Source organism: Hoplias malabaricus, chromosome 3, assembly GCF_029633855.1.
Source record: "Hoplias malabaricus isolate fHopMal1 chromosome 3, fHopMal1.hap1, whole genome shotgun sequence".
NCBI lineage: Eukaryota > Metazoa > Chordata > Actinopteri > Characiformes > Erythrinidae > Hoplias > Hoplias malabaricus.
In genome coordinates, this window is record NC_089802.1 from 9923449 (window position 1) to 9951142 (window position 27694).

The window sequence follows — 27694 nt, forward strand, 5'->3', positions numbered from 1 at the left end:
ATGTTATTTTTCGCTTCCGTTGTATGCTTAGCTGAACCTATCTGTGCTTTTAGGTCTTTTACACATTTATTACACATGGGAAAACATGGGAATTTCTTTTTTAATTCATCCGAGAACTTACGTTTACGTTTCGGCACAGCTGCTCGAGATGACGGTAGGTACTTGAGCTTTGCCTGATGTAAACAAGGACTACTGACGTTCAGACTGACCAATTAAATGTTTACAGAGAAGGTTATCGACCAATAACGGTAGCTCTACAGTCAGACCGTCCAATCAGAAGATTTTAGGCTCATTCACCACGCCCCCTTCTCACTCGAACCAATCGGAGTAGGGGAGGGCGGGACTAGTTTGTGAACGAAACGCTTCTCGAAGTTCTATGTAAGCTCTAGAAAAACAAAATCCCGGACGTTTGTGAAATTCCGCCCGGACATTTTTTAAGTCTAAAAAAGGGGACATGTCCGGGTAAAAGAGGACGTCTAGTCACCCTACATTAATCCATGCAGGGGGAGTTATTCTGCTGGCCTTGAAATTGAGTACCGTGACCCCAGTCTCTGAGTCAGAAAGTCCAATTCTTTTGGCAATATATTTTAATGGATTGGATATTACTCAATTCACTAGAAGAGAAGTCTCAATATTTCTGGATCTTTGTAACCTGTTTTGTCTTACTGGGACTGGAACACAATTCTTTTCTAAATTAAAGTTTTAGATCTAGCTCTATTCCTTGCTCTTTGCTTCTGCCTGAATCATGAAAATATCATCTTTCATATACAGCTATATTAAACTGACATTTGGCATGTGTGCTGCGCGAATAACTGTTTGCCTTCCGTCTCTCTCTCTCTCTCTCTCTCTCTCTCTCTCTCTGGTTAATTAGTCAGCTCTCTTCCTCCCAAGGCTGGAGCATGCACCCCAAGAGGATTCATTCTGATCTTGCGTCTCCTCCAATAGGCTGTGATTAATGAGCTCTCTTTGCTTCAGGCCTAGTCACTAGTGCTGCTGCAAACGGAACAAAACAAAAGTGTGTTTCTGTGCTTCTGCTCAAATGGTGGCTTGGGTCCTACCTGTTCCATGTTTGAAGTTTAATATTGTAGCTTCTATGTTGTTGTGTCATGTAGGAGGAGATATGACATGTTTTTCTTTTGCTGTTTGGGAGGTCTAAGGTTTCTACTTGTTTGCCAGAAGGAATCAGGAGCGTTACCTGAGTGCTGTAGCTGAGGATTCTAAACTACCTGACTAATAGGCCATATATATATAATGTGTATGTATGTGTGTCATATAGTCTCTATTAAAACAATTACCTTGATATTTAAGTGTGTTGAATACAATATTCAGTACTTATGTGCACTGAAGTGAAAGACATTTGAATGACACAGTATATTACACTGTATTGTTATACTCCTACATGAGACGTTTTTTTTTATTCTTTTTATAACCTGGAACAAATGCCATGCACCAGTGCCACATTAAAAAAAAGCTATAAAGAAGTAGCTTCTGTTCTGTCACATCTAACTAAGTGTGAAGTTGTTCAGTATTCTAGAAATAATTATAATGTTATGTGCAGAAAAATGTACACTTATATAATGTAGTAGCAGTAACATATTGTACCGCTTCACCTATCCCCTCTGCCTAACTTTATATTTATTCAGTCTGATAGTCAATCTGTCGGCATATTAGAGGTACATGCACGCAGTGACCACACAGGAGTGCAGAGATCAGCACAAACACAGTAAATATAGATGTGGGCTAAGCCATTTAAATGGATCAATACCAGCAGTAATGTCTAGAAACAGTGATCAGTCCTGGAAAGGGCCCCGTCAGGCCCTCTGGTCCAGCAGGAGCATTAGTGCTGTGATGTGACAGAGTGCTGAGATCAGAGGAAACGCCTCACAGGTTGACTCTTTTCCGGAGACAGAGATGTAGCCTTTCAAACCTGTGTGCACTGCTCAAAGCTCTGGAAGCTGAATGAGCTGCTGCTTTGCAAGAGATAAGCAAGGCTCGACTAACTTCTAATCTTGTGTAATGTCACTTAATTTAATCTAAATTCCTAATGCTCTGTCTGAGATGTGCCTTTATCTGTCTTATATGCTTGACTCACTTGCTGTGGGTCTCCAGCTGCTTGGTGGTTTCCTTAGCTGTACATTCAGTACAATGAATTTCTGTACAATCTGTACTGTAAATATAAGTTCAGAGCTATGCTCAGTTAACACACTCAGACAAGTTCAGAACATAGGGCACTCAGCAGTTTTTGATCATTTAAAGTTTTCGATGGTATTTGGTATTGGCTAATGGTATTTTTGGATTTGGGCCAGTGTCTATTTGGCAATTTGTCATGTGAATAAAACCAAGTGTGTCTTCTTGTCTTGACTTTTACATCTGAATATTCTTAGCTGTGATTACAAAACACATTTCTACTCTATTTTTCTACTGTATTCCATTCCACTCGTTTTTCTTTCTCACATTTTCACACTGGTTTATGTTCCTTATTCTAAGACTAGTGTGAAATTGTCTCTGAATGTTGGAACGGTTAGTGTGTGGTCCTGACATTGCTTAAAAATGGGCAGAAATATGCAAATATGCTTAAATACATAGTCCTATTCTTCCAAACCTCCATGGTAAGTAAAGGCTGTAAAAAACGTCACAGTTGCTGGTAGATATATTGAACAAGATTGTCTAGTATAAATGAGCTGACCTAGTGCTGACAAACTGGTGAATTCAGGTTTAAATGCAGTGAAGGTTACATAATACATAAATGAAATGAGATAAATTTCCCAAAGCAGGGGACCAAGAATTTAAAGAGATCTTGAGTATTGATATCAGACACTTGGACAAAGCAAAGTTTTTGCTGCTGAGTTCATGCAACAAATGTAATTTTCAAATTCACAAATTAGTTAAACTACTGTATTTGTGCATCACTGACATTATAAAATAAACATGTAAAGAATAGGTGGCATGGTGGCGCAGCAGGTAGTGTTGCAGTCACACAGCTCCAGGGACCTGAAGGTTGTGGGTTTGATTCCCGCTCCGGGTGACTGTCCGTGAGGAGTTGGTGTGTTCTCCCTGTGTCTGGGTGTTTTTCCTCCGGGTGCTCCAGTTTCCTCCCACAGTCCAAAAACACATGTTGGTAGGTGGATTGGCAACTCAAAAGTGTCCGTGTGTGTGAGTGAATGTGTGAGCGTGTGTTGCCCTATGAAGGACTGGCGCCCCCTCCAGGGTGTATTCCTGCCTTGTGCCCAATGATTCCAGGTTCCGTCCAAGCACATATTTAATACATCAAAAAAATATATACACAATAATGTGTACATAAATGTGGAAAAGCTGAATGAAAAGGTGGTGTAACCACTTCACCTTTGTAATTATAAAGCTTAAAACTACGTTATTAACTTATTGTTAGCATTAAGGTTTTTTTAAATGAAGATTTAAAGTGTTCTGCTGGCCTTCTCTGTGCTGACAGTTCTGCGGTCAGCTGCAGTTGATGAGGACAAGAGCTGCTGTCAGCGGCTGGCCACTGCTGACCTCGCACAGTGTAATGCTTCAGCTCTCATGAGTGACAGCTGTCAGAGAGGCTAGGATGAATATAAACTGGATAAGGGAAAATGTCCAGCTTATATTTTATTCATGCATTTCACTGCTGTTCTACTAAAAGTTCTCCTTTCTTATTAACATTCCAGAGATATACATTACATTTGAAGTTACTGCTGGAATAAGAAGTGATGGTTTATGGAAGTATTATTAATGTCATCCAGCCGCAGAACGCTGTAGGGGACAGTAGCTCAGAAATACACATTCAAATAGATAATGCATTTAGACAGCTTAACTGCTTGATTGTGTGAAGCAGAGTTGATATGGCTACATCTGTAATGCAGTCTGTGCTGTGCTCAGCCCACTCAGTAAAGGAGTATAAGCTACAATGTTAAAGCCACGGGCTTTTAATAGAGAGAAGCATATGCTCTGTACTGCACTTCTCCCACATCCCTTAACCATAAATTACTCCTTGTCTCCATGTTTATTCAGGTCTCATTCACAGGAGCTGTAGTTCTTTAAAACTCTCTGAGCTTTTCTCAACATTATAATTGTAAACCAGGCTCCTGAGAGAGTACTGCTGGATCATAGGTGAAGCAAGTGAGTGCACTGAATACTGAGCATTGCAACAGAAGAAGAATTTTAAAAGAAAAGCAAAAGTTGGTTATGTTTAATATGACTGTATACACATTATGCCCAGTGTGTCTGATTGGTTCTGGATCATAGCAGTCACATCACCTCATTCCAAAATATTATTGAGTAGAGCACAATTGTGGAGGGCTTTATATTCTTTCAGCTGATGCTTAGCATTGGGCATGTTGACCTTAAGTTTATGAGCAGAGCAGCTGCTCCAAAATATTCCATTCTCTTGATCAGTGCTATTGTTAATGGAGATCCAAGTTGTTTATGATTAACACATCATCTTATCCAAAGGAGCTAAATTCACTCATTAGAAGGGGGCTTTGGACATATCATCATGTGTTTTCACTATGTCTATTCCAAGCTTTAGCTCATTTAAACAGCCCTAAAGGGCAGCTGTCCACAAAGACATTAAGGTACCTGATCTTAAATGGAAATGGATTCCTAATAGAGAATTACTTTTGGCATAGCAAATTAGTATAAAGCCTACTCTGTAATTTTAGCTATAAGACACTAGCAGCTTTGGTTCAGCTGATTGTTTACTTTGTTTTCCATGAATTATTCATTCAAGATTCCAGGCACCATCTTCTCAAGCCCTTGCTAGTATCTAGCAGTTACATCCGTGCAGCTTTGAGACAGAAACTTTTTCATATTTGATGTGTACAAAATGTCACTTGTTTTTAAACCTCATTTGGCACTTAAAGAGATATCTGTTTCATTAATTTTGACATTTTTAAGTATTTCACCCTTCTAATGCCTGATTCAGGGTTAAATGCCAGTGTATATGGATTTGGAAGAATCATTACAGTGTCTTAATGAATATTTATAAAGCTTTGGTTGATTTGCTGTCACCGATCTTGTGAAAATCTTGTTTAATTGACTGATGATCTTAATTATACAACACATATGTAAACAACATTGACTAAGACTTTCCATTTTGAGATTAACTTAAAGACACATTCTTCACTGAATGTATTTTAGTTTTAGTTTATTCAAAAATCATTTCAGCAGATTTCTTTGATGTACAAAGGGCCCTTTCCTTCATATCTTTTTTCTTTACAAATAAAATGACAAAATGACCCATTTATTGTAATATAGGAAACACCATGGCAGTGATTACATCACCAGGTTGAAGTGGTGCCCTACTGTGATGTTTAGTTGTGAAACTTAAAAACTGACTTGAATATTATTCATTCATTCATTATCTGTAACCCTTATCCAGTTCAGGGTCGCGGTGGGTCCAGAGCCTACCTGGAATCATTGGGCGCAAGGCGGGAATACATTCTGGAGGGGGCGCCAGTCCTTCACAGGGCGACACACACACACACACACACACACTTCTGAGTCACCAATCCACCTACCAACGTGTGTTTTTGGACTGCGGGAGGAAACTGGAGCACACGGAGGAAACCCACGCGGACACAGGGAGAACACACCAAACACCCCATACTTTTGACTACGATGTCTAATTACATGTTGTTAAAATCTTAACAACTATAAACTGAGTGTGTTCAGGTCTTTTACATTGTCTTTGATCAGATATATAGCCAATTACTGATCATAAAATGCATCTACACCAAGAAAAACCAGACTGGAATATGATGTGCTTTTAAACTGCCTATAAATATATTGCAATTTTCCTTCAGTATCTGCAGCATGGCAACAAAGGCTAATTTGAAGTTAGCCACACTAATAGCAACAAGCATTAATGCAGCTGTTTAGAGTAGAGAACATTGGTGACAAAGGCTCATGCTGCTAGTTTTTATTGTTCATGGCAGGTGCATGTACAGGGCACACATGATATAAGATTTTCACTTTTAGTTCAGACAATCCAGTTCTCTGCAAACGTTTAGATAGTTTGGATTTCTATAGTGAACTAATATTTACCTCAACCTAAGGCAGCACTGTGTTCAGCTGGCCAAAGAGCTGAGCCTGGGCCTTTCTTGACCCTTCAGATTTGCGACTAGATACACTCATTCCCAGACTATAAGAGTTTTCAGTAGAGAATGCTGACCAGGCAGTTTAGCCCACAATGTAATTAGAGTCTGGAAAACTAGCCCTTGAGTTTAAATGTAAATTTTTATTGGGTAGGCTGCACATTGATCATGGATCTATAAAGAAGACGGATATGGCTGCAACTTATATTGCTTTCCTTTAGGATTAGATTAAGCTGTAGCATCTGTGAGACCCTAAAAGGATTCCTTAGGCTACTAGACTGTAGGTGCTCATGCCTGATTTACGCACAGACATCCCTGGTATGCACACGTTTATACGTTAGGAAAGAGGATGTGACAGTATAATCTGGATTATAGGAGCCAAGCACTGATGCTCAAGCCCCTCACACATTAGCCTAATCTCCCGGATATGCTTAGGCATACGTCACTAAAAATAAAGCCTAAACCTGTGAGCAGGCTGTGTACTGTAGTGGTGAGTTTGTCTGTGCTGGTGGGGGACATCAGTTATTTTGAAATGTTTGAGTTAAAGAAAATGGCACCCCATGTCGTGATGAGTTCAGCTACTTTAAAGTGCCACAACTGCAACCACAGGTGTTCAGCTGTGCACTCACAGAGCTTTAGAAAAGCAATAAAATGAACTCACAGCCAAATAAGAGCCACTTCATGTCCAATGCCAGTTGGTTAAAGAGTCATAGAACTCCCCAGAATTGGGCTGTAGAGCAGTGGGATGATATTTAGTTGAATTTGTGATCCAGAATTCATCATTCAACTCACACTGATTTTCTTGTGGCTGTATACAGTGTCCTGTTTAAAACTTTGTTTGCTTTGCTTGTAAAAACACCATATATCATTAGAACAGAAGCACATGCCAAAATGCCATAAAAAAAGTGTCTTGTTTTTTAGATTTCAGATATTTTGTGAGGTAGTCTGTGCTGCATTTCATAAAGCTAATGTAGTGAAATATTAATGAGTTTTTAAAACAAATATTCTTCCTGTCCAGCTACATAGCTTTTTTTTTTACTGTACATTTGTCAGGCAACTTGCATTCTGCTCACTGCCGTAATGTACTGTCCAGCGTGTAAGGAGATGGGGGTCTCAGAGAGGCTGACGTGGATGTGTGCACTGACCAGGCGACCTCAAGTTGCACAGTTTCTCTCTCGCTCCCGCCTCTGTAACGGGCACGCGCGCGCGCGCTCCCACCTCCGTGCTCGTGCTGTAGATCGCATTATCACTCTCCTTACCGCTGGCTGAGCTGCGTTTGTCTGAGGAAGACCGAGTGAAGGAAAACGTCGCTTTTTGCCCCCACGTCTCGCAGCACTGATGGCCGGGATGAGAAATCTGGTCTGTCTTCAGCTCCTGGCACTAACCCTGGTCAGCTCTTCGACGCAGTCTGATAGCAAGAGCGGTAAAGAGGCAGGGAATGCGGGCAATTTCATGGAAGACGAGCAATGGCTGGCCACCATATCCCAGTACAGCCGCAAGATAAAGCACTGGAACCGCTTCAGAGACGTGAGTTAGCATTTTCTTAACCGATACTCTGAGACCATCACCAAAATAAACCACAAAGGGAAGGGGTTCGCTCCAAAACTCAGCACAGACCACTTTCACGGATGTTCTTTTTTTTGTTACTAATAATAACGTCTGGACTGAGCTTTCCACGCAAACGAAATATACTATCTACCGTAGATAATCAGAGAAATGAAAATGTGCTTCCTATTATTCGTCGTGTTGTTGTTGTTGCTTTAAAAAATGAAAGAATAAAGTATATAAATTTTTTTGACAAACAACAGATTTTTAACAATAAAATAATTGGTTGTTCCCACCCTCTTTGTGCTCACGCTGTTGTTATGTTTTAAAGCAGAGGCGCGCGCACGAACCGTTTACTAAATTTCCTCAACGGTTAAGGTCGAGAGGTCAAATGTGAGGAGCCTCTACGTAAGAAAGGATGTACCAGCTACCGAACACAAGTTTCCCATCGCATTAGATTCCTACTGACAAACATCTGAAAGTCGTACCTGCGTCACTAATAAAGTGTTTCAGTTCTATATTACAATTTGCTGGAAAAAAAAGTGAATTAATATAAAAGTTTAAACTTGTTAACATGTCAGTGTGGTAGTGTTATGTGCTATCAACCCAGTGTCCCAAAGACAGTCCCAGACAGGCGAATTCAGACAGCCAGGGTTTTTTTACATCATAAATCTAAGGAACCAGTCCCATCAACTTCCGGGGGTTGACTTTCAAACTGATCAAGGCCAGTAGACTTGATCAGTGAGTGGAGACAGAGTTGGGGACTTATTTCATATTCATAAAAATGGTAGAGTTACATCTAAAAAAGATATTTAAGGCATTAGGATTGAGATGAGGGTTTTCCCCACTCTAACTTAAATACCGAAGTCCACCAACGACTATGTTTTTAAAGTCTCTAAAGTCGTTTTAGCTATAGCTAAATCCAAACGCTATATATTTTTGATAAATCTATGAGAATGATAAACTGCATCAAGATCAACATCAGAACATTCAGTAAACATTTTTTGAAACATTCAGTTTGTCTAACAAATTAAGAAAGCAGGAGAATTTTTGTTTTTCTGCAGGTATTTTCTAATTAAGCTGTGTTTAATTGTACAAAAGAATAAAAGTATTTTATTGGATATTGTGAGGAGTAGAATAGCTTACTAAATGCTACATCGTTTATAATTTAAAAATGTAATTTTAAATCATACACAATTAGTGCATTGTGTCTGTGTGTCAAAGCATGATGATAAGCACTGTGTTGTTTTTAAGTGTCATACGTGATGTCATAAGGTATCTTTGGTGTTTACTCGGTGAAATCCAATGACCAACATTTACCTTCTGTAAACCTCTGTGATGTTTCTCTTTTCAGATACATCTGTGTATCTGTGCCCCTGAAACGAACGAAATAGATTTTTTTATTATTATTATTTCAGAGCATATGCAATTCTTGTACAGTCGAAAGTCCAGTTATGTCATAAAAGATCTGCTCAAATAAGCTGTCAATCAAATTTCAGTGGAAAATGAAGTATGCTTTAGAATGTTCACTAATAAGTGAGATTATGTAATGCACCACTATCTCTTAAACAGATTTATAATATTGTAAGATATGTGCTGAAGACTGGTTGTAGACTGTCGAATTGTCCTGGGAATTAATCAAATTGCAAACACAGCAGGATTTAAATCGGATTCAGATGGCTTGGGTTGTCCAAGGGGACTACAAGCTTTTGTTTCACACAGGTTATGTCGTGAGATGGGGAGCTTTGACTAGTGTCTGTATTCTTTAGTCAATTTTTATAGATTGCCTCATACGCCTGCCCGCATTGAAAATGAGTTTTACAGCAGAGGAAGGATGAGGATACGCATGGCTGCATACCCACTGCCTCACAGGCTGCTTCCCTCCTTCACAGACACAATATTTTTCCTCCCAAATCACTGTGTTTGGAAAGGAGGGAGAAAAACGACAGCTGAAGCTTTGGCTACTCCCCCAGGAGCTGCTGTCCACTTGAGTTAGAGGCAGCGAGACGTATTTGTTTATTTATTTTGGTGCATGAGGCTTCTCGAGCAGGAGCGAGCCAGGTGACAGGTGAGGCGGAGAGAGCGAGAGGAGTGTGTGGAGTCAGGTTTTTTTTAGGGCGGGTGGTGCAGGTGCAGTGTTTTAGGAGCCTCATCTCTTGTCAGGCAATTGGGCAGAGTTGTATTTCAATATTGAGTTGGGGCAGTGAGGCAAAACTGAATTGATAACTGGTTTGCTTTATGTTGGATAACACTGTCAATTTGTTGTTGGGGCACCGAACTGCTTCTGTGTTTTTGGTTTGTCACTGTAACAGGAGACGGTTTGTCATTTTCTCTGGGTAAGAGCATCAACCACATGACTCAACAGAAAGGATGTGCTGGTGTTTGCCTTTGCGGGAAAGAGCCTTGGTTATTGAAAGAGCACAGAATGGGAGCTCATTGTTTAGAGATGTGGAAGCAAACTCACTGTTTGGCTGCCTTTGTAGTTTATGAGAGCAGATGTCCTACTCGAGTATTCTCTAGTATCGATACTTCTACAAATAATGTTACGAGAGTGTGTCCTTTTGTAGGGTACCATAGTAGAACCACTGTGATTCCCTAAAATTGCATCAATTTAAATGTTTATTGGTCTTTATTAATGTCCTGTAGGGGACATTAAACATAGTGTATGTGTAAAAATATTGTTACTTTTGTTAAACATTCCTTGTATTTCTCCTGCTCTGAACCATGAGTCTGATCACTAGCACATCTGCACATTTATATTTTTCTCTTCAAAAAATGTGTCTGTGTTTCAAATTTAAGTCAGAAATGTTTAATCAAAGGTGGTATATGGACTGTTCAGCAGCCTACACTGAATGAAAGTCATAGAACAGAATTGATGGTGGATTTTAGTATGGCTGTTGTTTACTCACTGCAGTGTGCTTCCTTGTCCTTTCACAGGCTGTTGGGACTCATTTACCCAGCTGCCTCTCCACCTACCTCAACACCTGTTGCATTATCAGTCAGCTCTTATTAATCAATTCTGGGACATGATCTTCCATTGAAAAGCACAGAACCATCAGGATTTGTGCTTTGAGTGACTGTCATTTAAATCCCATTTGTCATCTATAAATTCGTATTTCCATTTTTCTGAATCTTTTACTTGCTTCTGAGTACTCATGTTATTGAGCTGTATGATGGCTCCATTATTTCCATGACACTTGTAGAGGAAGTGTGTTTATTGGATCAGAGGATGCGTGTAACTGGGGGATTTTGACGTGTAGCTTCATTGTTTGCTGTGATCTGTTCACCACATGAAGAGAACAGAATGTAATCCTTCTGTTGTTTATTTTTTATAATGCCTTTTTGCTTTAAATGGATCTCAAAGCGTGAATACCAAAGCACAGACGAAAGGATAGAAAAGGTTAAGCTTCCGATTTCTCCAGAAAATGTATTCATTTTTTGCCTTAAAATTTATATCTGCCAGTATAGCATTTTACACCACTCTCAATATTTAACAGTGCTGTAATTCTTCATTTGGGTAAACTGGTGAAATACGTTCTCCTCTGGATTTCAGTGCAACAATATTGATTTTCTTATTTCTAAAAGCAGTTTTGAAGTATAAATGGATAGTCATCTAAAATCCGACAGAAAGACACATGTTAATGGAATTACCATATGAATTGGGAATACTGGATTGGAGCTGTCATTGAAATGAGACTTTAGTGGTCATTTTATAGCTGGTGTGGTCAGTCTTCTGTGCACTACAGCAATACCGTTTTATTGGAAATCTGTAAGATGTGACTACTCTTTAGTTGACACCATTTTTGTTCACACTCTTAACATAGTTAGCCCAGTCACAGCATATTAAGAGCCATATTACACCAACATACTGCAATACGCCTGGCAGTAAAATGCATACAGGTTTGTTGCTCTTTACAGTTTATGTTTGCAGCCATCGGTATGTCATTTAAACTAACCATTTCAGAGCATAGCAGTTTTGGCATAAAATGGAATCAAACACATTAACATCAGTTTGCTGTAATTGCAGCCAAAAATCCTTTGACTTTACTGTAATTTAGAGCTTTATTTTGTATAAATCAGCTTGTGTATTCAGTCACACAGTAATACCAAGGCCATTGCTCACACTAGGCTGTTGCTGATAACAGCTTTAATTTGGAGTTTAAGAGAATTTTAGTCTTACTGCAGTCTCTAATCTTTCTGTGTTTTCTCTGTGCAGCAGTGTGAGAAAGTAACCAGTCACCTGCACCCCTACAGAACACCTACCATTAGAAATGAAAGGGTCAAAAACCTTTCAAATTGCACATAGATATAGTGATATTCTGGCTGCTTATTTTATTGTCCCTGCAATTCACAAGAGGTACTTTATCACATCTACTTTTGACATCACAGCTGCAGCTATAACAATCAGTTCTACACCTTGGTTTATGTAACTAGAGATGAGTAATATGACAGTATTTTATTTTTATCATTAGAGATGTGCGATTATATTGGAATATTAAAACACCTACGCCAGATATATATTTATATTGGCATATTCTTATGTCAATGAATGCAACAGAGAACATGATAAAAGAGTGAAAGACTACAGGTCTACATGGTTATATACTTGGATAAAAATGTATTGGTTCTCACTTTCCATCAAAAATATGCTTTATATACGTTTGCTCTTGTGGAAAAATACTTTCTTTTGTGCTCATTCATCCTGGTGCAGTGACACACCGGGGTTTGAAGAAAAAAAAAACATTCAGGGAGGCAGTGTTGGGTTACTGTGCAAATATATATTTATTTTAATGGCACATCATCTCAGCACGTCCTTAGTAATCATCATAAAATACTTGAGATGCGTTTGTTTCTTCATTTATCATATTTAGTCCATCTAGAACACTGCACAACATCTGTATCATTTATATAGTATTCATTATTTTTTTTTCTTTTTAAATGACTTATTTTTAAATAAAACATTTATACTTTAGACTTTTTAAAAGGGGTAAATTCTAACTTTTTAAAAACCCAAGAAAAATAAAAATTTGTATATATAAATACTCCAGCAATATTATAAACAAAAAAGTCACCATTTCACTGTCATTTCTGGATCTCCACATTTTCGTTGTTTATTCATTAGTGGGAGAGTAATGTGGAAGAATGCGGTTTGTCTCCAAGGCCTCCTCTGTTTCTAATTTGATTGTCCTTCTTCATATTAGTGCACAAAAGACAATTCAGTGTCACATAGACGTTGACAGGTTTTTTTTTTCCCCACAGCGGAGGAGTGATATAAAACACGGTCTCTAGTCTAACATTGCTCATTCATGTACAAAATATAAAGCTGCTTGGCAGCAAGTAGCTGTGAGCTGTCTATGGAGGAAGGCAATGCTTTTTAAAGGAAGTGATCCCTGCTGCTCTGTGCATCATTATCCACCAGGGTAGCATATTTCTGAGAGCATGCAGAGCAATGTCAGAAAGGTACAGCTGATCTAGTTTGTAGATTCTCTTTTAGGTTCATACATACCTGCGTCCTTAAAGGCTACTTTTAATGAAAAACAGTCTGAAAATAGTTATTTTGGAAAGAATATGTGGCTAAGTGCTTTAAGATCACAATGACAAAGTGTCTGATGCCGGAAAACCTTTTTAATTGTTGGACATTTATTATATTCCTTTATATTAGGTCAGCGTGTATGTATGGGTTTACATATTTTGATTTAACTCTTGTATCCAAAATGTATTGGATATATGTCAGGCTCTACATAGTACCACTAGAGCATCTACTAACTGTGCATAAATGTGAGGAGCATGGCTGAAATGACATTGTGAAGATAGGTTAATCTCCACAGGGGAGTTAGTGTTTTATAGCAGCTTACATACAAACACAAGCACAAGGATATAGGCAAAATATAACAAATTTGAATTAAATACAAAATACAGTGTAATAAATATAGAATGTAATAAGGCTGCACTGGAATGAACATTTTTGGCCAAAACAGAACAAGATGTAACATTTGGCAGAAGGAAGAATGCCAAAACTTTTTTTCATAGTGTTTCAATAATTTTTGACATTTTTTCACTATTGCATAAATTAAATAGGCTAAATGTATTTTTGTATTTGTTTACAAATTGCTAAACAGCTATTAAAAAATATTAAATCTTGTATACCAATTACAAAGAGCGCACACTTCACATCTTCTCATGTACATCATGAACACAAGATCATATTCTGTTTTAAATATTATATATGGTTTGTGCTTTCATTTAGTATGTGTGTTGTTGTGATGAAAAAACAAAACAAAACATCTGTCACACTACATCTCTTCAGAAAAAATGTTTACCTGGAATCTTGTAAATGATTATTAACTGTACATTTATTTTTAAACATTTAATTTTAAGATGTTAGAGGTAGATGTCTTCTTGCAACACCAGATCAATCTATCAGTTTGTCTGACTGTCTGTCTGCCTGTTTATCTGTCTGCTTGTTTGTTTGTCTGTCTGCCTGTTTGTTTGTCTGTCTGCCTTTTTGTTTGTCTATCTGCCTGTTTGTCTCTGTCTATCTGTCATTAAACATTGTGTAAGTACATGATGATTTATGTAAAAGACACTTGAAGTTAATTTATAATAATTTTAATAGTCAGTATAATTTTAATCACAATAAAACTGAAATTATCCTCACTGTCAGAACTAAACTGCGTGTTTGTAAAAATAGTAATTTTACAGATGGAAAAACTTTTAATGGCAGCTAAAGTGTAATGGAAATTAATAAAAAGAGTCTTTATTCAGAGTATTGCTAGATCATTTCTCTAGGTTCATCATGATATCTGAATACAATTATAGATCAAATTATGTCAAAAAGTAAAAAAGTAGCACACATGGAGATATTAGATTTTTTTCCCAACATTTTCCCCATAATAAAACACCAGAACATCAATCACTGAGTAGGCTTCACACCTGTGTCTACTTCTGAAAAATAGATAACGTTGTTAAGTTGAGCCCAATTAAAGGCAATAATAATAAAAATACACACAAAACAAAACACAGTACAAAACCCCCTCAATATTGACTCATTATTCAGTGCTACACATGGATACACAAGCTAATCCTCCTTGATCAGGCAAAATAATGAGCAATTGCTGCTGGATACTTTACAGCTTAAGGTGTAATTGGAGAATAGTTGCAGTGTTTTCTGCAGGACACTGCAAAAGTGATACCATTAAGAGGATACACTGGGTGATAGGCTGCCATTGTTCAAAGGGAACAGAAGGGAACACACAATTCACAAATTGTGTGTGGAAAGACAATTGAATAAGTTGAAACTGCATGTTGATGATATGTTATTAATATTGAATGAATCTGTAATGTCTCAGCCTGCTTTTATAAGCAAGTCATTCATTTGGATGAAAGGTCCTAAGAATATAATCAGCCCTAAGTTTAGCTTGAAGTCAGACCGCTCTGGCCCTGTGTTTGCTTATGAGCTGCTCAAATGTCAAGCTGCATTATTTGTAAAACTGCAAATTCTTTTGTGGCTGAACACCTTCTACATTATTCATGCTAGGGCTGCATTATTTTAAGATTTTCTGGGTTTGAAACATAAGCTTCAAACCTAAGCAACATGCAGACAACATTTCTTCATCGTTCTTAATTTCAAATTCATGTCTTTTAACAAAGTTGTTATGGGTTATTGCTGGCAATAACAAATGGCAGAAAAACACACAAAACCTGGAAAACAACCTAAACAAATCAGAACATACACATAGACAGAAACAGACAAATGAATACAGAACTACCCCTAACAAAAACAAAAATGACAGAACAAGGAACACCTATGATTCATCTGTGGCCTATGGTGACTGGCCACTGGGGAGGAGAAGGGGAAGAAAACAGAATCAAAACAAAACAGAAGCAAGTGGAAACGAAAGCATTGCACAACACAAGGCATAATGTGCCAGTTGCACACCAGTGTTTGTATTTGTTATTGTTGAGGATCCAGTCATTTTTGGAATGTCGAGAACATTGATAAAACTTCAATTTTAGACATAACAAAATACATAATTTAATCTTTCACTATCTGAATAATATGATCATTAATCTTTGAGAAAACGTAATGAATTACTAACATGTTAAACACCACTGGTGTTCTTCTTGCCTTTCCTCAATGTTGCTATATCAGTCCTATAATCACTTCTTGTATTAGTAAACAACATCTCTTGTATGTGTTTACTCTGTGCTGTGTACTTAATTAAAGGGGAAAACTGCTATTGTGGGAAAATACTGTTCTTTTTTGTTTGTTTACATTCAGAATCGCAATATCCGCTTGTTTGTGCGTAGCTGAATTTGAACTTGTGTGTAAGTTTCTATTCACAGTTTGAATTACCACCAAAATTAATTTATAACTAGAATTGTTCAGTTTCGTACAACATTGCAGTAATGCATTTAGCCTTCCCTCAAATTTGGAGACATTTCCAACTTTTGAAATCCAAAACAGTGAAAAAAAAAGAAGTAATTACTACTCACCTATGGAGCAGGAATAGGGAAATATCCTCATCTCAGTTTGTGTGTTTTAATGTTTGGAGTTCTCTCTGTTGTCTAGAAACCCCAGATGTGAACCGAGACCTGTTTCTTCACCCATTTACTGACACCAGGCCTGTGTAAACAGATTAGAAAGGCTTTGAGCAAATTGTGAGGAAATATCCTCAGACTTTTATATAAAAAAGGTGTTTTTGATTAAAATGGTGAATGTTGTCTTTAAAGTGTGTTTCTGCCATTTTACTGCTTAATTTACTTTGAAATTTTTACACTAAGTAAAACTGATATGCTGCTCTAAAATGTTTCCTGCTGTTACAACTAACAATATTTGTTGTTAGTACTTTGTTATTTTAAAGGAACACTAGGTAAGATTTGTGTGTTTTGTAAGTGGGGCTCCCCTTAGTGTAATTCATATTTAATTCACTGTACTGATATCAATTGAGACTGGGGTGGTTTCCTAACCCCTTCCTAAAATTTACATAGTGCAATTTCTGCAGTGCTAAGCCCAGAGTAAAAAATGACAGATGCTCTGTTCTCCATATTACTGTACATTGAAGCATCACAATCATTTTAGGCTTTAATTTTAAGGTAAAAATATTATGTTGTGTTCCTTATACCTATTTTTATATTATTTATTTATTTATTTATTTATTTTTAACAAGAAAATTTGTAAAAATTAATTCATTTCAATCACGTTTAATGTCTGTGTGTCATAAATGATAAAATGGCATTGTGCCATCTGGTAGGTATATTAGATAGCAGCATATTCTCATTCACACTGTGCTGCCCCAGATTGTCTCGGTTTTATGGAGAATAAGCTGCTGGAATTCTGTGCTCAGTCAGAGCTTTTAGGAGGGGACAGCATGTTCTCTTTGTAATGCATGGCCTATCTGTAATTGGAATCGGCACCTCTGTTGACTTTAGAAGACATTGTGGGTAGAGGTATATCCTATGGACAGTAACAAAATGAAGAAATTGAAAAAATGAGTTCAGATCTAGAACTTGAAAGCAATTCTGAATGGGTTCTAGAGAGTTCTGTGCCAAAAGTTGTGGAGTGTGTTATTTACAGCATTGATTTCATTGTACATCGTGTTCATGTATTAATGAGTGCTGCTGTGGGAGAATTTTGGATGTGATGTATCAGTGCACATGCTCCTCCACCTCATCATGGCACTTAATTCTTAATGAATCATCTGCCAACAGCACCTGGTCTTTTTCTGCTTCCCTGACAATGATGCTCTGCTTTCTGCTGTGTACGACTTTAGAGCAGTGCAGTGCCAAATGCAGTATATAAATACTTTCACTAGGGACGCAGAGTTGATGAGCTGCTGGCAGCACTGTTTGTCCCGCTGCATATGTGTCTTGGAAGTGGCGAGACTTCTGCTAAGTGCTCTTGCCCGGGGCAATGTGGCTATCCCACCTTGGACTGCCCTCCTCAGTGAACAACTGCTGCTGCTAGTGTTGGTGTTCTGATGTGAGGCAGCTGCTTACATTTAGCTGAGGAACCTGTGCTGGGTTAGATGCATTTCAATAATGGTAAGAAATGCTTAATCCTGCTGTTTCTGATACACCATAAAATGCCATCACAGGGAATCTCACACTCACAAAGTCACTCACACCTGTGTTGAATAATCAGTCCACTTATCAACATGTTTTTATGTAAATTTGGAGGAAACCACAGTATCATGAATTCACAGAATTCACTGAGAGCGACCTGTTCTTTCACAAATGTTTGAAGAAGCAGTCTAAACACACATCTGTGGCCATTGAAGTGACTGAAACACCTGAATTAATTGACTTGGATGGGTGAGGGAATCATTTTGGCAATATAGTGTATGTACACATTAATGAATGCCCATAAATAAACAGATATAAAAAAGTGTACTAGCCACTAGAGCCTCCAAAATAAAAAAATTTGTAATCAGAATGTTAGAAATGTGAGCAGCCCGGTGGCAGAGCAGACACAGAGCAGTGTCGCAGTCACACAGCTCCAGGGACCTGGAGGTTGTGGGTTCAAGTCCCGCTCCAGTCACTGTCTGTGAGGAGTTTGGTGTGTTCTCCCCGTGTATGTGTAGGTTTCCTCCGGGTGCTCAGGTTTCCTCCCACTGTCCAAAAAACACATGTTGGTAGGTGGATTGGCGACTCAAAAGTGGTCATAGGCGTTAGTGTGTGAGTGAATGTGTCACACTGTGAAGGACTGGTGCCCCCTCAAGAGTGTGATCCCGCCTTGCGCCCAGTGATTCCGGGTAGGCTCCAGACCCATCCTGAACTGGATAAGCGCTTACAGATAAAGAATGAATGATGAAAATGTGTTTAGTATATATGGTTTATTATTGAAAACCAGTTCAATATTGCATTGAAAAAAATGCATAAACAAATTCATTCTTTCATTTATTATCTGTAACCGCTTATCCAGTTCAGGGTCGTGGTGGGTCCAGAGCCTACCAGGAACCATTGGGCGCAAGGCGGGAATACACCCTGGAGGGGGCGCCAGTCCTTCACAGGGCAACACAGACACACACACACATTCACTCACATACACACACCTACGGACACATTTGAGTTGCCAATCCACCTGCAACGTGTGTTTTTGGACTGTGGGAGGAAACCGGAGCACTTAAATATGCTGAAGGTTCATGTGTAATCATCAGGTAGCCTTTGTGTATGTTTGAATTCTTAGTACAGGTTGTAAAATCAATTGTCATGGGTTATTCATGAATTTGTGGGTTGAAGATATTACAATGATTCCCATGAGTTGCCGCCCCATTTTTCTTGCAGCTTGTAATTTTGAAAGCCTCTATTTTCTCATTCTTGTTTATTCCTGGAGTGTTATGAGCACATTGTGATATAGTGCTGCGTAGAGTGCTCAGATCCAAATATTCAGGGGGGGCTTATTTCTGATCTTCTCATACATTAGAGTGGGATTCAGATAGCAAGGAATAATGTAATCCCTCCTTTCATAAAACACCCTGAGATATAATCTTAGAATGACAATGTAGGCACTCAGCTGAGTCTCTAGGTGTAGTTTTAAAGAATCGCAAATAGTCTGCACTCTGCAAATGTGTTGGCATTAAGTATCAGAGACATACATATTGAGTCCTGTTTTTATAATCCTATTTCCAGTGGTAGACAAAGTACACAAACCATGTACCAAGGTAAAATATTACTCCAGTAAAAGTTCTCGTTGCAGATCTCCACTTGACTAAAGGTACAAAAGTACATTTACCTTCAAATGTATTTAACTATCGAAAGTAAAGGTATCATGACGTATTATGGCTCTAATGAAGTATTATAATTTCTGTAAGAAGACTCATGTTTAACACATTGTAGGTGAAAATACACTAGTGTCACTCTTGGTTTCACAGTTTTTTTAATAGAATGTCATTTATTAGTCTGACACTGACAAACACAGCAGAAATGGCCAAAGATTATATAAAATGAATGATGTTATATCAGCTATTACATACACTCAAGGTGCTGCCCCTCCAAACCAACAGAGTAAGCCCAATTTATGCTACTGTGCTGAACCTGTGCCCTAGACACCGCGGCCTGCTGCACACCTCTCAAAAAATGTAATTTGTCATTTTAACACAAACCACGACGACTGCGTCTGAAGTTGCTCAAGTTGAGAAGTCCAGAAATATTAACTCCTCTACACTACACTCCCTATATAGTGTATTTTAAGGATTCGTAAAACTAATACCACTACATCACTACATTTTGTTCTACATAGGTTTGAAATTCAGCCCTAGTGGTTTGGGGGTGTAATTGCAGAAAGCTAACGCAAAAAGTATAAACTTTCACAATGGTATAGGACACTTGTGCATAACACAGTTTTTTACACATTTAGGAACACTAGGTAAGATTTGTGTTTTTTCTGCTCCTAGGGCTCCCCCTAGTACAATTAACATTTACAGCGCTATATTGAAATTGGTAGGGAGTGGAAGGGAAGGGGTGGTACCCTCTTCCAAATGTTACATAGTGCAGTTTCTGCAGTGCTGAGCAGAGAGTAGCAACGATAGATGCTCTATCTCCATATTACAGGTCAGTGAATGGTCTCAATGATTTTGAAGCTGTAATTTTAGGATAAAAATATTACACATTGATCTTTTAAGCCCTGTTTTGTCTACATAGTTTCAGAGTATAGTTTGTGCTTTTGTTTGACACCTGTTTCCTAAACAGGCTATGGTTTTATTTTTCTGACTTTTTGCCTGATACTCGTTTTTGTCTTTTGGACATGTTGTACTGATTTTGGGTTTTGGAATATGTTTTCTGGTTTTGACATCACTTCACATACTGTGTTTAATAAACCTCCAACTGATTTTCGCCTTTGGTGAGTGATTTGTGACATCTACAGATCCGTAAACCGAGTATATGAATGAAGAGTAGTTACAAATGACTCAAATACAGTCAAATACTAAACGGTACACATCATTTTGTTCATTCATAATGGTCCTAGGAACTGAAAATTATTACTTACAGTCTCAGATTCGCACAACAGTTGATAAAAACAAAGTCTGCCTTTGGTATTATTGGTTTTTATGCAGAGAAACATTTTCACTTGTTTTAGCGCAGCTACTGTGTTTGTTCATCTCCTAGCAACGTTGCCAGTGTGTGTCATGTGAAGAGCTATGCGTTCAGACATTTTACGGTTTTATTCACACATAATCCAAAAGGAACAGCAGGTTTTCATAATGTAGTAGAGTAAAAAGTAAGATATTTGACTTTGAAATGTAGTGGAATTTAAATAAATTTAAATAGTCATGCAAAATCAAAAACAATTTCAGTGAAGTACAGATACATAAAAGAGTACTTAGATACAATAGCGAATTACGTTTACTTCGTTACTGTCCACCACTGCCTATTTCCCCAAGATCAGTTGGTTTTTCTCAGGTTATTTTATTATACAGAAAGAGAGAAGAGGCAAGAGTTGTTTGCCCCAAGGAGTACATTTGTTCTTTGCCTTTGAAAGAAAAATGATTCTGAATAAATTCTTTGTTCTCATCTCAGCGAATAGTCTTTTTCATGAGACCAGATGAACTCATCTTAAAGGTTAGTCTTTTCTGCGAGGCACAGTGCTGACTCCACTGTTCTCTGGGAGGCAGACAGTAAGTGAGGAGTCCAGCAACTCGCATTTTTTCTTCATTTTTGCAACCTCAAGGCACCTGACAGATTTACATTTAATCATTTCACCCGATTGCTTTTGCCCACGGCTACTAGGGACAGTCCTACCTGAAGCAACTTTAAGTCTTAAGTAACCTTGTTCAGGGGTACAGTGGCAGTAGTCATCTGTTAGTTTCAGAGCCATACGCATCTTGATTCACAGCCAAGTTTTCTGACCATCAGCTAACATTACACCCTACCCACACACACATTCTTAAACATGCTAAATTCATTTGGAAGTAGAAGGTTGCCATGATTTCTTAAAAAGGTTACGATTACTGTGAATAATTCAGGAGCTGTTGCTATTAAACTTTTCTGTAGCTTATGTAGCAATGAAAATGAGAGCGGAATTTTGGCTCTTACACATACTGCATTAAGATTTAAGACAGAAGCACTATTCTGTTGTTAAATTTAAGTCTGAAGTCCATTTGTTTATCATGAGGCATAACCTTACATTTTAAAAGAAAATTAAGATGAGAGAAACTTTTTATTTTGGAATGTACACTGTATGGAACAGGACTGCCTGCAGAGTGAAATGGCAGCCTTCACAGTGTGTGCATTCTGGGTCCGGACTGACTGATTTGTAGTTCTTGTCTTCAAGGTGCTCTTAATGCATTTGTAAGTGGATGAAACAGCAGTGGCCGTCTGCCATTACGCGCTCATTTAGAAAGCAGTAGGACAGAGACATGATGTGCCGACCCTGCCAGACGGCAGCGTTGTGCGTCAGAGTGTCACTGTTGGAAAAAAATTAAAGAACTGGATTCTTTCTTTCGTTCTTTCTTTCTTTCATTCTTTATTTCTTTCTTTCTTTCGTTCTTTCTTTCTTTTTAAATCTTACTTTTTAATGTCTTCTAGTGATTAAAGACTCAGGTACAGGAGGAATGTTGTCACAGTCAGCTTTTTTAAGATAATTATGCTGTAATATATATGTAAATGTATAATTTTATGCTGTAAGTTTTATGTTGGTGATGACAGAATAGCCTACATAAAGACATTATACATAAAAACATTTTGTTCACACTGTTGACTACATGAGATATGAAAACAGCACATACACTTGAGAAGCAAAAGTGTATTGCTAACAGTTCAGACTGAAGATAACAAACCAGAACAGGTTTTGCAGATCACTGCAGAAAAAGGCACTGGGGAAAAATGTGCTCAGTCCCCTGCCAGATAGAGAGGAACCTCTGATCCTAAAAAGTGACAGTTTCTGTAGACTGCCAAGCAATTTGTTGAGTGGTGCATTTTATTGGCTAGTGTTCATTACAGGAAACTGTTGGATCATCATTCTGTCAGTCATATGTCATTTAACCAATCGTATTGAGGAAATATGACCTGGTGAAACAGGCACATACCAGTGAGGGAATAGGCTGCTTAAACCTGTGATTGTGTAGGATACAGAGAGCCTTAAATTTAGCTTTTAACAAATGTACTTATTATATGATTACTAATGTTTAAGCTTTTAAAGATGAGAAGCAATTTAAAGGAAATTTATCAGTCCATTCATTTTTAATTTCTTGCACTCATGTTAGGGACAGCTGCTATTCTCAAAGGATTCAGGAGAATTAAATGAGAGTATTTTGAAATTGGAGAGTAATGACATGTTAATTGTTAATGTTATGGCATGTTTTAGAATTACACATTATTTATATCATAAGATTGTACAGTATTGTGATGTTGGAGGTTGCAGTCAAAACACGAGGCTAAATAAGTCTTTTTTACACCATTAAATGCACAGCTAAAATTAGTGTTGCATTGGTATTGGCACCGATACTGGCACTTAAACACAGTATTGGTATCGGCTACAGAGAGCATCGATACCATAGGTGCAAATGGACCCCTACTGACTATTCCCTACATGTAGTACACATGGCACTTTTTGGGACACACCCTGTGAAGCAGATATTGACACACAAGTGCGCCACTAGATGCAGCTCAAATTAAAATTGGGGCAAATTATAAACAGACTGGGTATTTCATACCACATGACTTTTGTCGATATTTATGGAGACTAGACAACTTTCACACACACTACACAACTGGGGATAACACACTACAGAACCTCAAATTCCCCAACCAAACACACAAGTCGTGTTTCCTAAGAGACACAGATAAACACGGACGTACAACTCCCTGCGGTTACTGTTTGCGCTGCTATTTGTGTAGATCCACACAAGCAAAAACGTGTAAACATGTCTTTGGGTTGTGGATGGGAAGACATAGTCAGCACTGTCTTTAAACACTGCAGCAGGAGCTGGACATTAGTAGAAAAGCACATCCACCTTAAATGCTTCAGAAATATTAGCGGTAAGGTGGAATTCAAAATTAGAATGCTGGAATAAAGGCTGTAACAGTGTGTTTTGTGGCTCACTATGTTCTCTTACAGGTAATATTCATTATTTGGGGATGTGCATCCAGCTTAGTACTGTCTAGGAAAACCTAAGTATCAGATCAGGATTCAATATTGGCAGGTACTCCATATTAAAAGACTTGAATCAAAAACACTTGATCGGGCCATCACTGTTAGTTAGACCAACCATCATTGGTCATTACAGTTGGATAATGCAGCATGTTCTTTTTGGTGTTAAAAATAAACTCTAATACTTTGACATTATATTTTGTTTTGGTTTTCATAATATTGTATCACATCTCACCATTCATTATAGGCATATCGAGATGTAGTGTAACCCCAGCATGCCAAATACCACTGATTCATTCAAGCAACCACAAAGAAGCTCGCTAACACAGGTCAGCAGGAGTCCTTGGAATGTGCATTTCACAGTAGTGACAAATATCCTCATGACAGTGTAAAAAGCTGTTCAGTCAGGCTTATTAAGTTTATGCCTTCCTACTTGTACTTGTTACTGCATTGTGGACTTTTATTTGTTTATTGTTCATGGCTCTAAAACATAAAATCTTTTAATGTGTATTTAATAGAGAAGTGCATGGTGTTAATTCAAGTGTATTATATTTTATTAGCGATACAGAACACCGCTTTAACACAATAAAATTTGTAAGTATAGCAGTATAAATATCTGGATTTATAGGCACTTATCTAGTAGTTAAGATAGATAGAGTTGCTATCTGTACTCGGTATCAGCAGATACTTGAACATGAAATATCGGTATTGGTATCGGAAGGGAAAAAGTGGTATCCGTGCACCCCTAGCTAAAATCAAATGTTAGAATTAATTTGTAGTTTGATAGATTGCCTTGATTGTTGAAATCTGAGAGTTTGAAACATGTAGACATGTGAACTATTCGAATGAACAGGCTGGACCAGCATGGCTTACACATGCAAATGTGATCCAGGCTGAATTTCCTCAGCGTCTCCCAGTAGGTCATGCTCCACTTACACTAAGCAGGGACACAAGAGACACCAACATGAATAGAAGCTGAAACAGATCCACTGCTTTGTGTAATCTTGGCTCATGCTGCATTTTACAAATGTTTTCTTGTCTTGTTCATTAATGCTGTAATTCAGTGAACTAAAGATTGTGTTGATATGTGCCAGAGGAAATTTGCTTTTAGATAACTGTTAAGAGTCTTTATGAGTGTAGAATGAGGCCAGTGGTATCCATCCAGATGTATGCAAGTGTGTTTATAGGGCCCAAAATATGTAGATGTGTGATAAGACATGATCATAACTGGTTTCATTTCAAGGACATTGACCATTGTGCATCATACTACTGGATCTGTGGTTAATTCGGGTTGATGTCTAACCTCTGGCAGCCAGGGATTAGCATTAGCATTAACGCAGGCCCTGTACGGTCTGAGTAGCATCTGGAGAGTCATGCTCCATTAACCGGAGCATCCTGCAATACATCGGCTAAGCTAGCGCTGCTCTAGTATGCCTTCTGGGTTGATGTTCACTGCTATGTATCCTGAGACCCTAAGGACCCTCTGCCATGAAGAACAGAGCTTATATAACCCTGCCACTTCCTCAGTCACAGTGGGCCTGTCTGGGCTTGGTGTGAGTGCAGAAAGGGTCATGTAACTGAAGTGCACTTATCATTTCTTATTGAATCTGGAACGGTGTCACATGCATTTGATGCTGTATTTGTACATTTGGATCTTTCAAAAAAAATATTTGCCCTGTAACTATTTCCTATTCCTTTATTGACATCATTTAACTGTTTGTACTAAATGATTAGCTGTAACAAGGATCTGTCGAGATAATCATACTTGCTGACTCCAAACCAAGCAAGTATAAAAACAGCTCTCTTATTTGTATCTCACATTTCTGCTAGGCATAAGGGGATGTATGATGACTGAAGGTTTTTATTTACACATTAGGTGCTAAAATGAGCAAATGGAGCTGTGTTTGCTTTGGCAGTGGACATTTGTAGAGTAATAGCAATCAAAGATGGTGTGAGAGGTGCTGAGCATTTAGTGTTTACTAAGCATAGATGATCATTGGGAAGGAACATATGTTTCCCCATTGTTTAGTTTTAGAGAAATATCTCTTTTTTCTGTGTGTTCTGTGTTTCTGTGTCCTCCATGTTGAAGGATTAGGGCTGATGCTATAACCACAATTTTGTAATACCGCTCTATTGACCAGCCAACCTCAAGGAATGACAAGCAACCATCAAAACCGCAATGTATAGATGTTTTCCGTGATTTGCAAGGTTTGTAATGTAATATGCAATTATTCCTTAATGGAAAACATACAACGAAACGTGTCTTTCACATTTAACCCATCTGTGGCAGTGAACACACACACCCACTAGTGTAGCGTTTGGGGGTTCAGAACCTTTCTCAAGGGCACATCATGGATGTTTCTGCTGGTCCTGGGGATTGAACCGGCAACATTTCGGTACCAAGCCCGGTCCTCTAACCATTAGGCCAAGGCTGCCCCCTTGTTTTACACTTTTGTGCTGGTAATGAATGTTAAATACATTTGTTTAAAGAAATTTAAAAAGAAAAATTATAAGGGTATATCAGCCAATTTAGACAAGGCAAATATGCAAAATCTGTGCCAGAAGGGTCGCTGTGAAATGGGAAAATACATAGAATTGATCTCATCTAGCTACTTGTCATCCAACTATCCAGGCCCAACTGCCTCCACCACCACCAAGTCATGGAGCAGCTTCAAAGAGAACATCTCAGCATGGTTCCAGCTGACAGTTAGGACTATAGCACTAGAATCAGGATAAATAAGTAATTTGGACCAGCAATATCGCATATCGCAGTGTTGAGCTGGTGACACTGGTGATTCTTTCACTGTGTCAGCTCTATGAAGGATCAGAATGTCAAAAATCTGACAGATTTTAAATTTTAGAAATATTTTGGTATTTGGGTAATTTTTGACATTTTAGATGATGATGATGTTCCATACAATGATGTGTATGGATAGTGTAGGTGTGCCAGTACTTTTAATATTTAACACTTGTGTGTGGGTATGTGGCAGGGCATTCAGTGGCAATGTGTCACAGGCAGTAATCTCCATTATGAATTTGGAGAACTGACAGAAAACTACATGAGCTGTAAAATTATAAAGACCTGTCACACAGCTCCAGGGACTTGGAGGTTGTGGGTTCAATTCCCACTCTGGGTGACTGTCTGTGAGGAGTTGGTGTGTTCTCCCCGTGTCTGTGTGGGTTTTCTCCGGGTGCTCCGGTTTCCTCCCACAGTCCAAAAACACACATTGGTAGGTGGATTGGCGACTCAAAAGTGTCTGTAGGTGTGAGTATGTGAGTGAACGTGTGTGTTGCCCTGTGAAGGACTGGCGCCCCCTCCAGGGTGTATTCCTGCCTTGTGCCCAATGATTCCATGTAGGCTCTGGACCTGCCGTGACCCTGAAATGGATAAGCAGTTACAGATAATGGATGGATGGATGTTGTATGTATTCCAAAGGCATATGCAAGTGATCCCCAAAGTACTTGTACTATAACAATTAATATTGTTGCTGTCCAATGTAAACATGCATCTCCAAAAATAGCAACTTTCAATAAGAGTTAATGTAAATAGATTTTATTCCATGTAATTTTGCAGCATATCTATTGGTTCATTCATCATGATATGTCCATACAATGTGAAGGAGAGCTGTTGTGTTCAAATGATGTAATAAACTAAAAACTGAGAAAAATGGAGATAGACCTTCGGAGCTGACTCATCAGAGAGCCTTCACAAAAGTCTGGAAGTCATTTTTTATTTTATGTTTTAGTGTTTGTTAAAAATTTATCATGATTTTTCCTTTAAGATTCGCCAAAAACTGCAGTGTGCCAGATTGAGGGGAAAAATACATGTGCTCATTCACTTCAGCCAAGCCATTTAACACAGTGATAGGAGAACAGTGATCACATGCTTGTGTCAACAGGAATCCAGCCAGATTTCATAAGCTGTAGCTTATCATGATCAGCTCTAATAAACTTTTTATGTGCTGTC

General features: G+C 38.3%; 1 protein-coding gene across 2 annotated transcripts in view; it reads left to right on the plus strand.

The window, feature by feature from the left end:
• Positions 1-7303: 7303 nt before the first annotated feature.
• The window catches only part of LOC136692879 (testican-2-like), a 42750-nt gene continuing 22359 nt past the window's right edge, over positions 7304-27694 (plus strand). Inside the window, exon 1 of one of the 2 annotated variants that reach the window (XM_066666603.1) lies at positions 7304-7619. In XM_066666603.1, coding sequence (XP_066522700.1) covers positions 7431-7619 — 189 coding nt within the window. In that variant the 5' untranslated portion in view covers positions 7304-7430. The remainder of the gene's footprint in view (positions 7620-27694) is intronic. The other variant, XM_066666602.1, reaches the window with a different exon arrangement.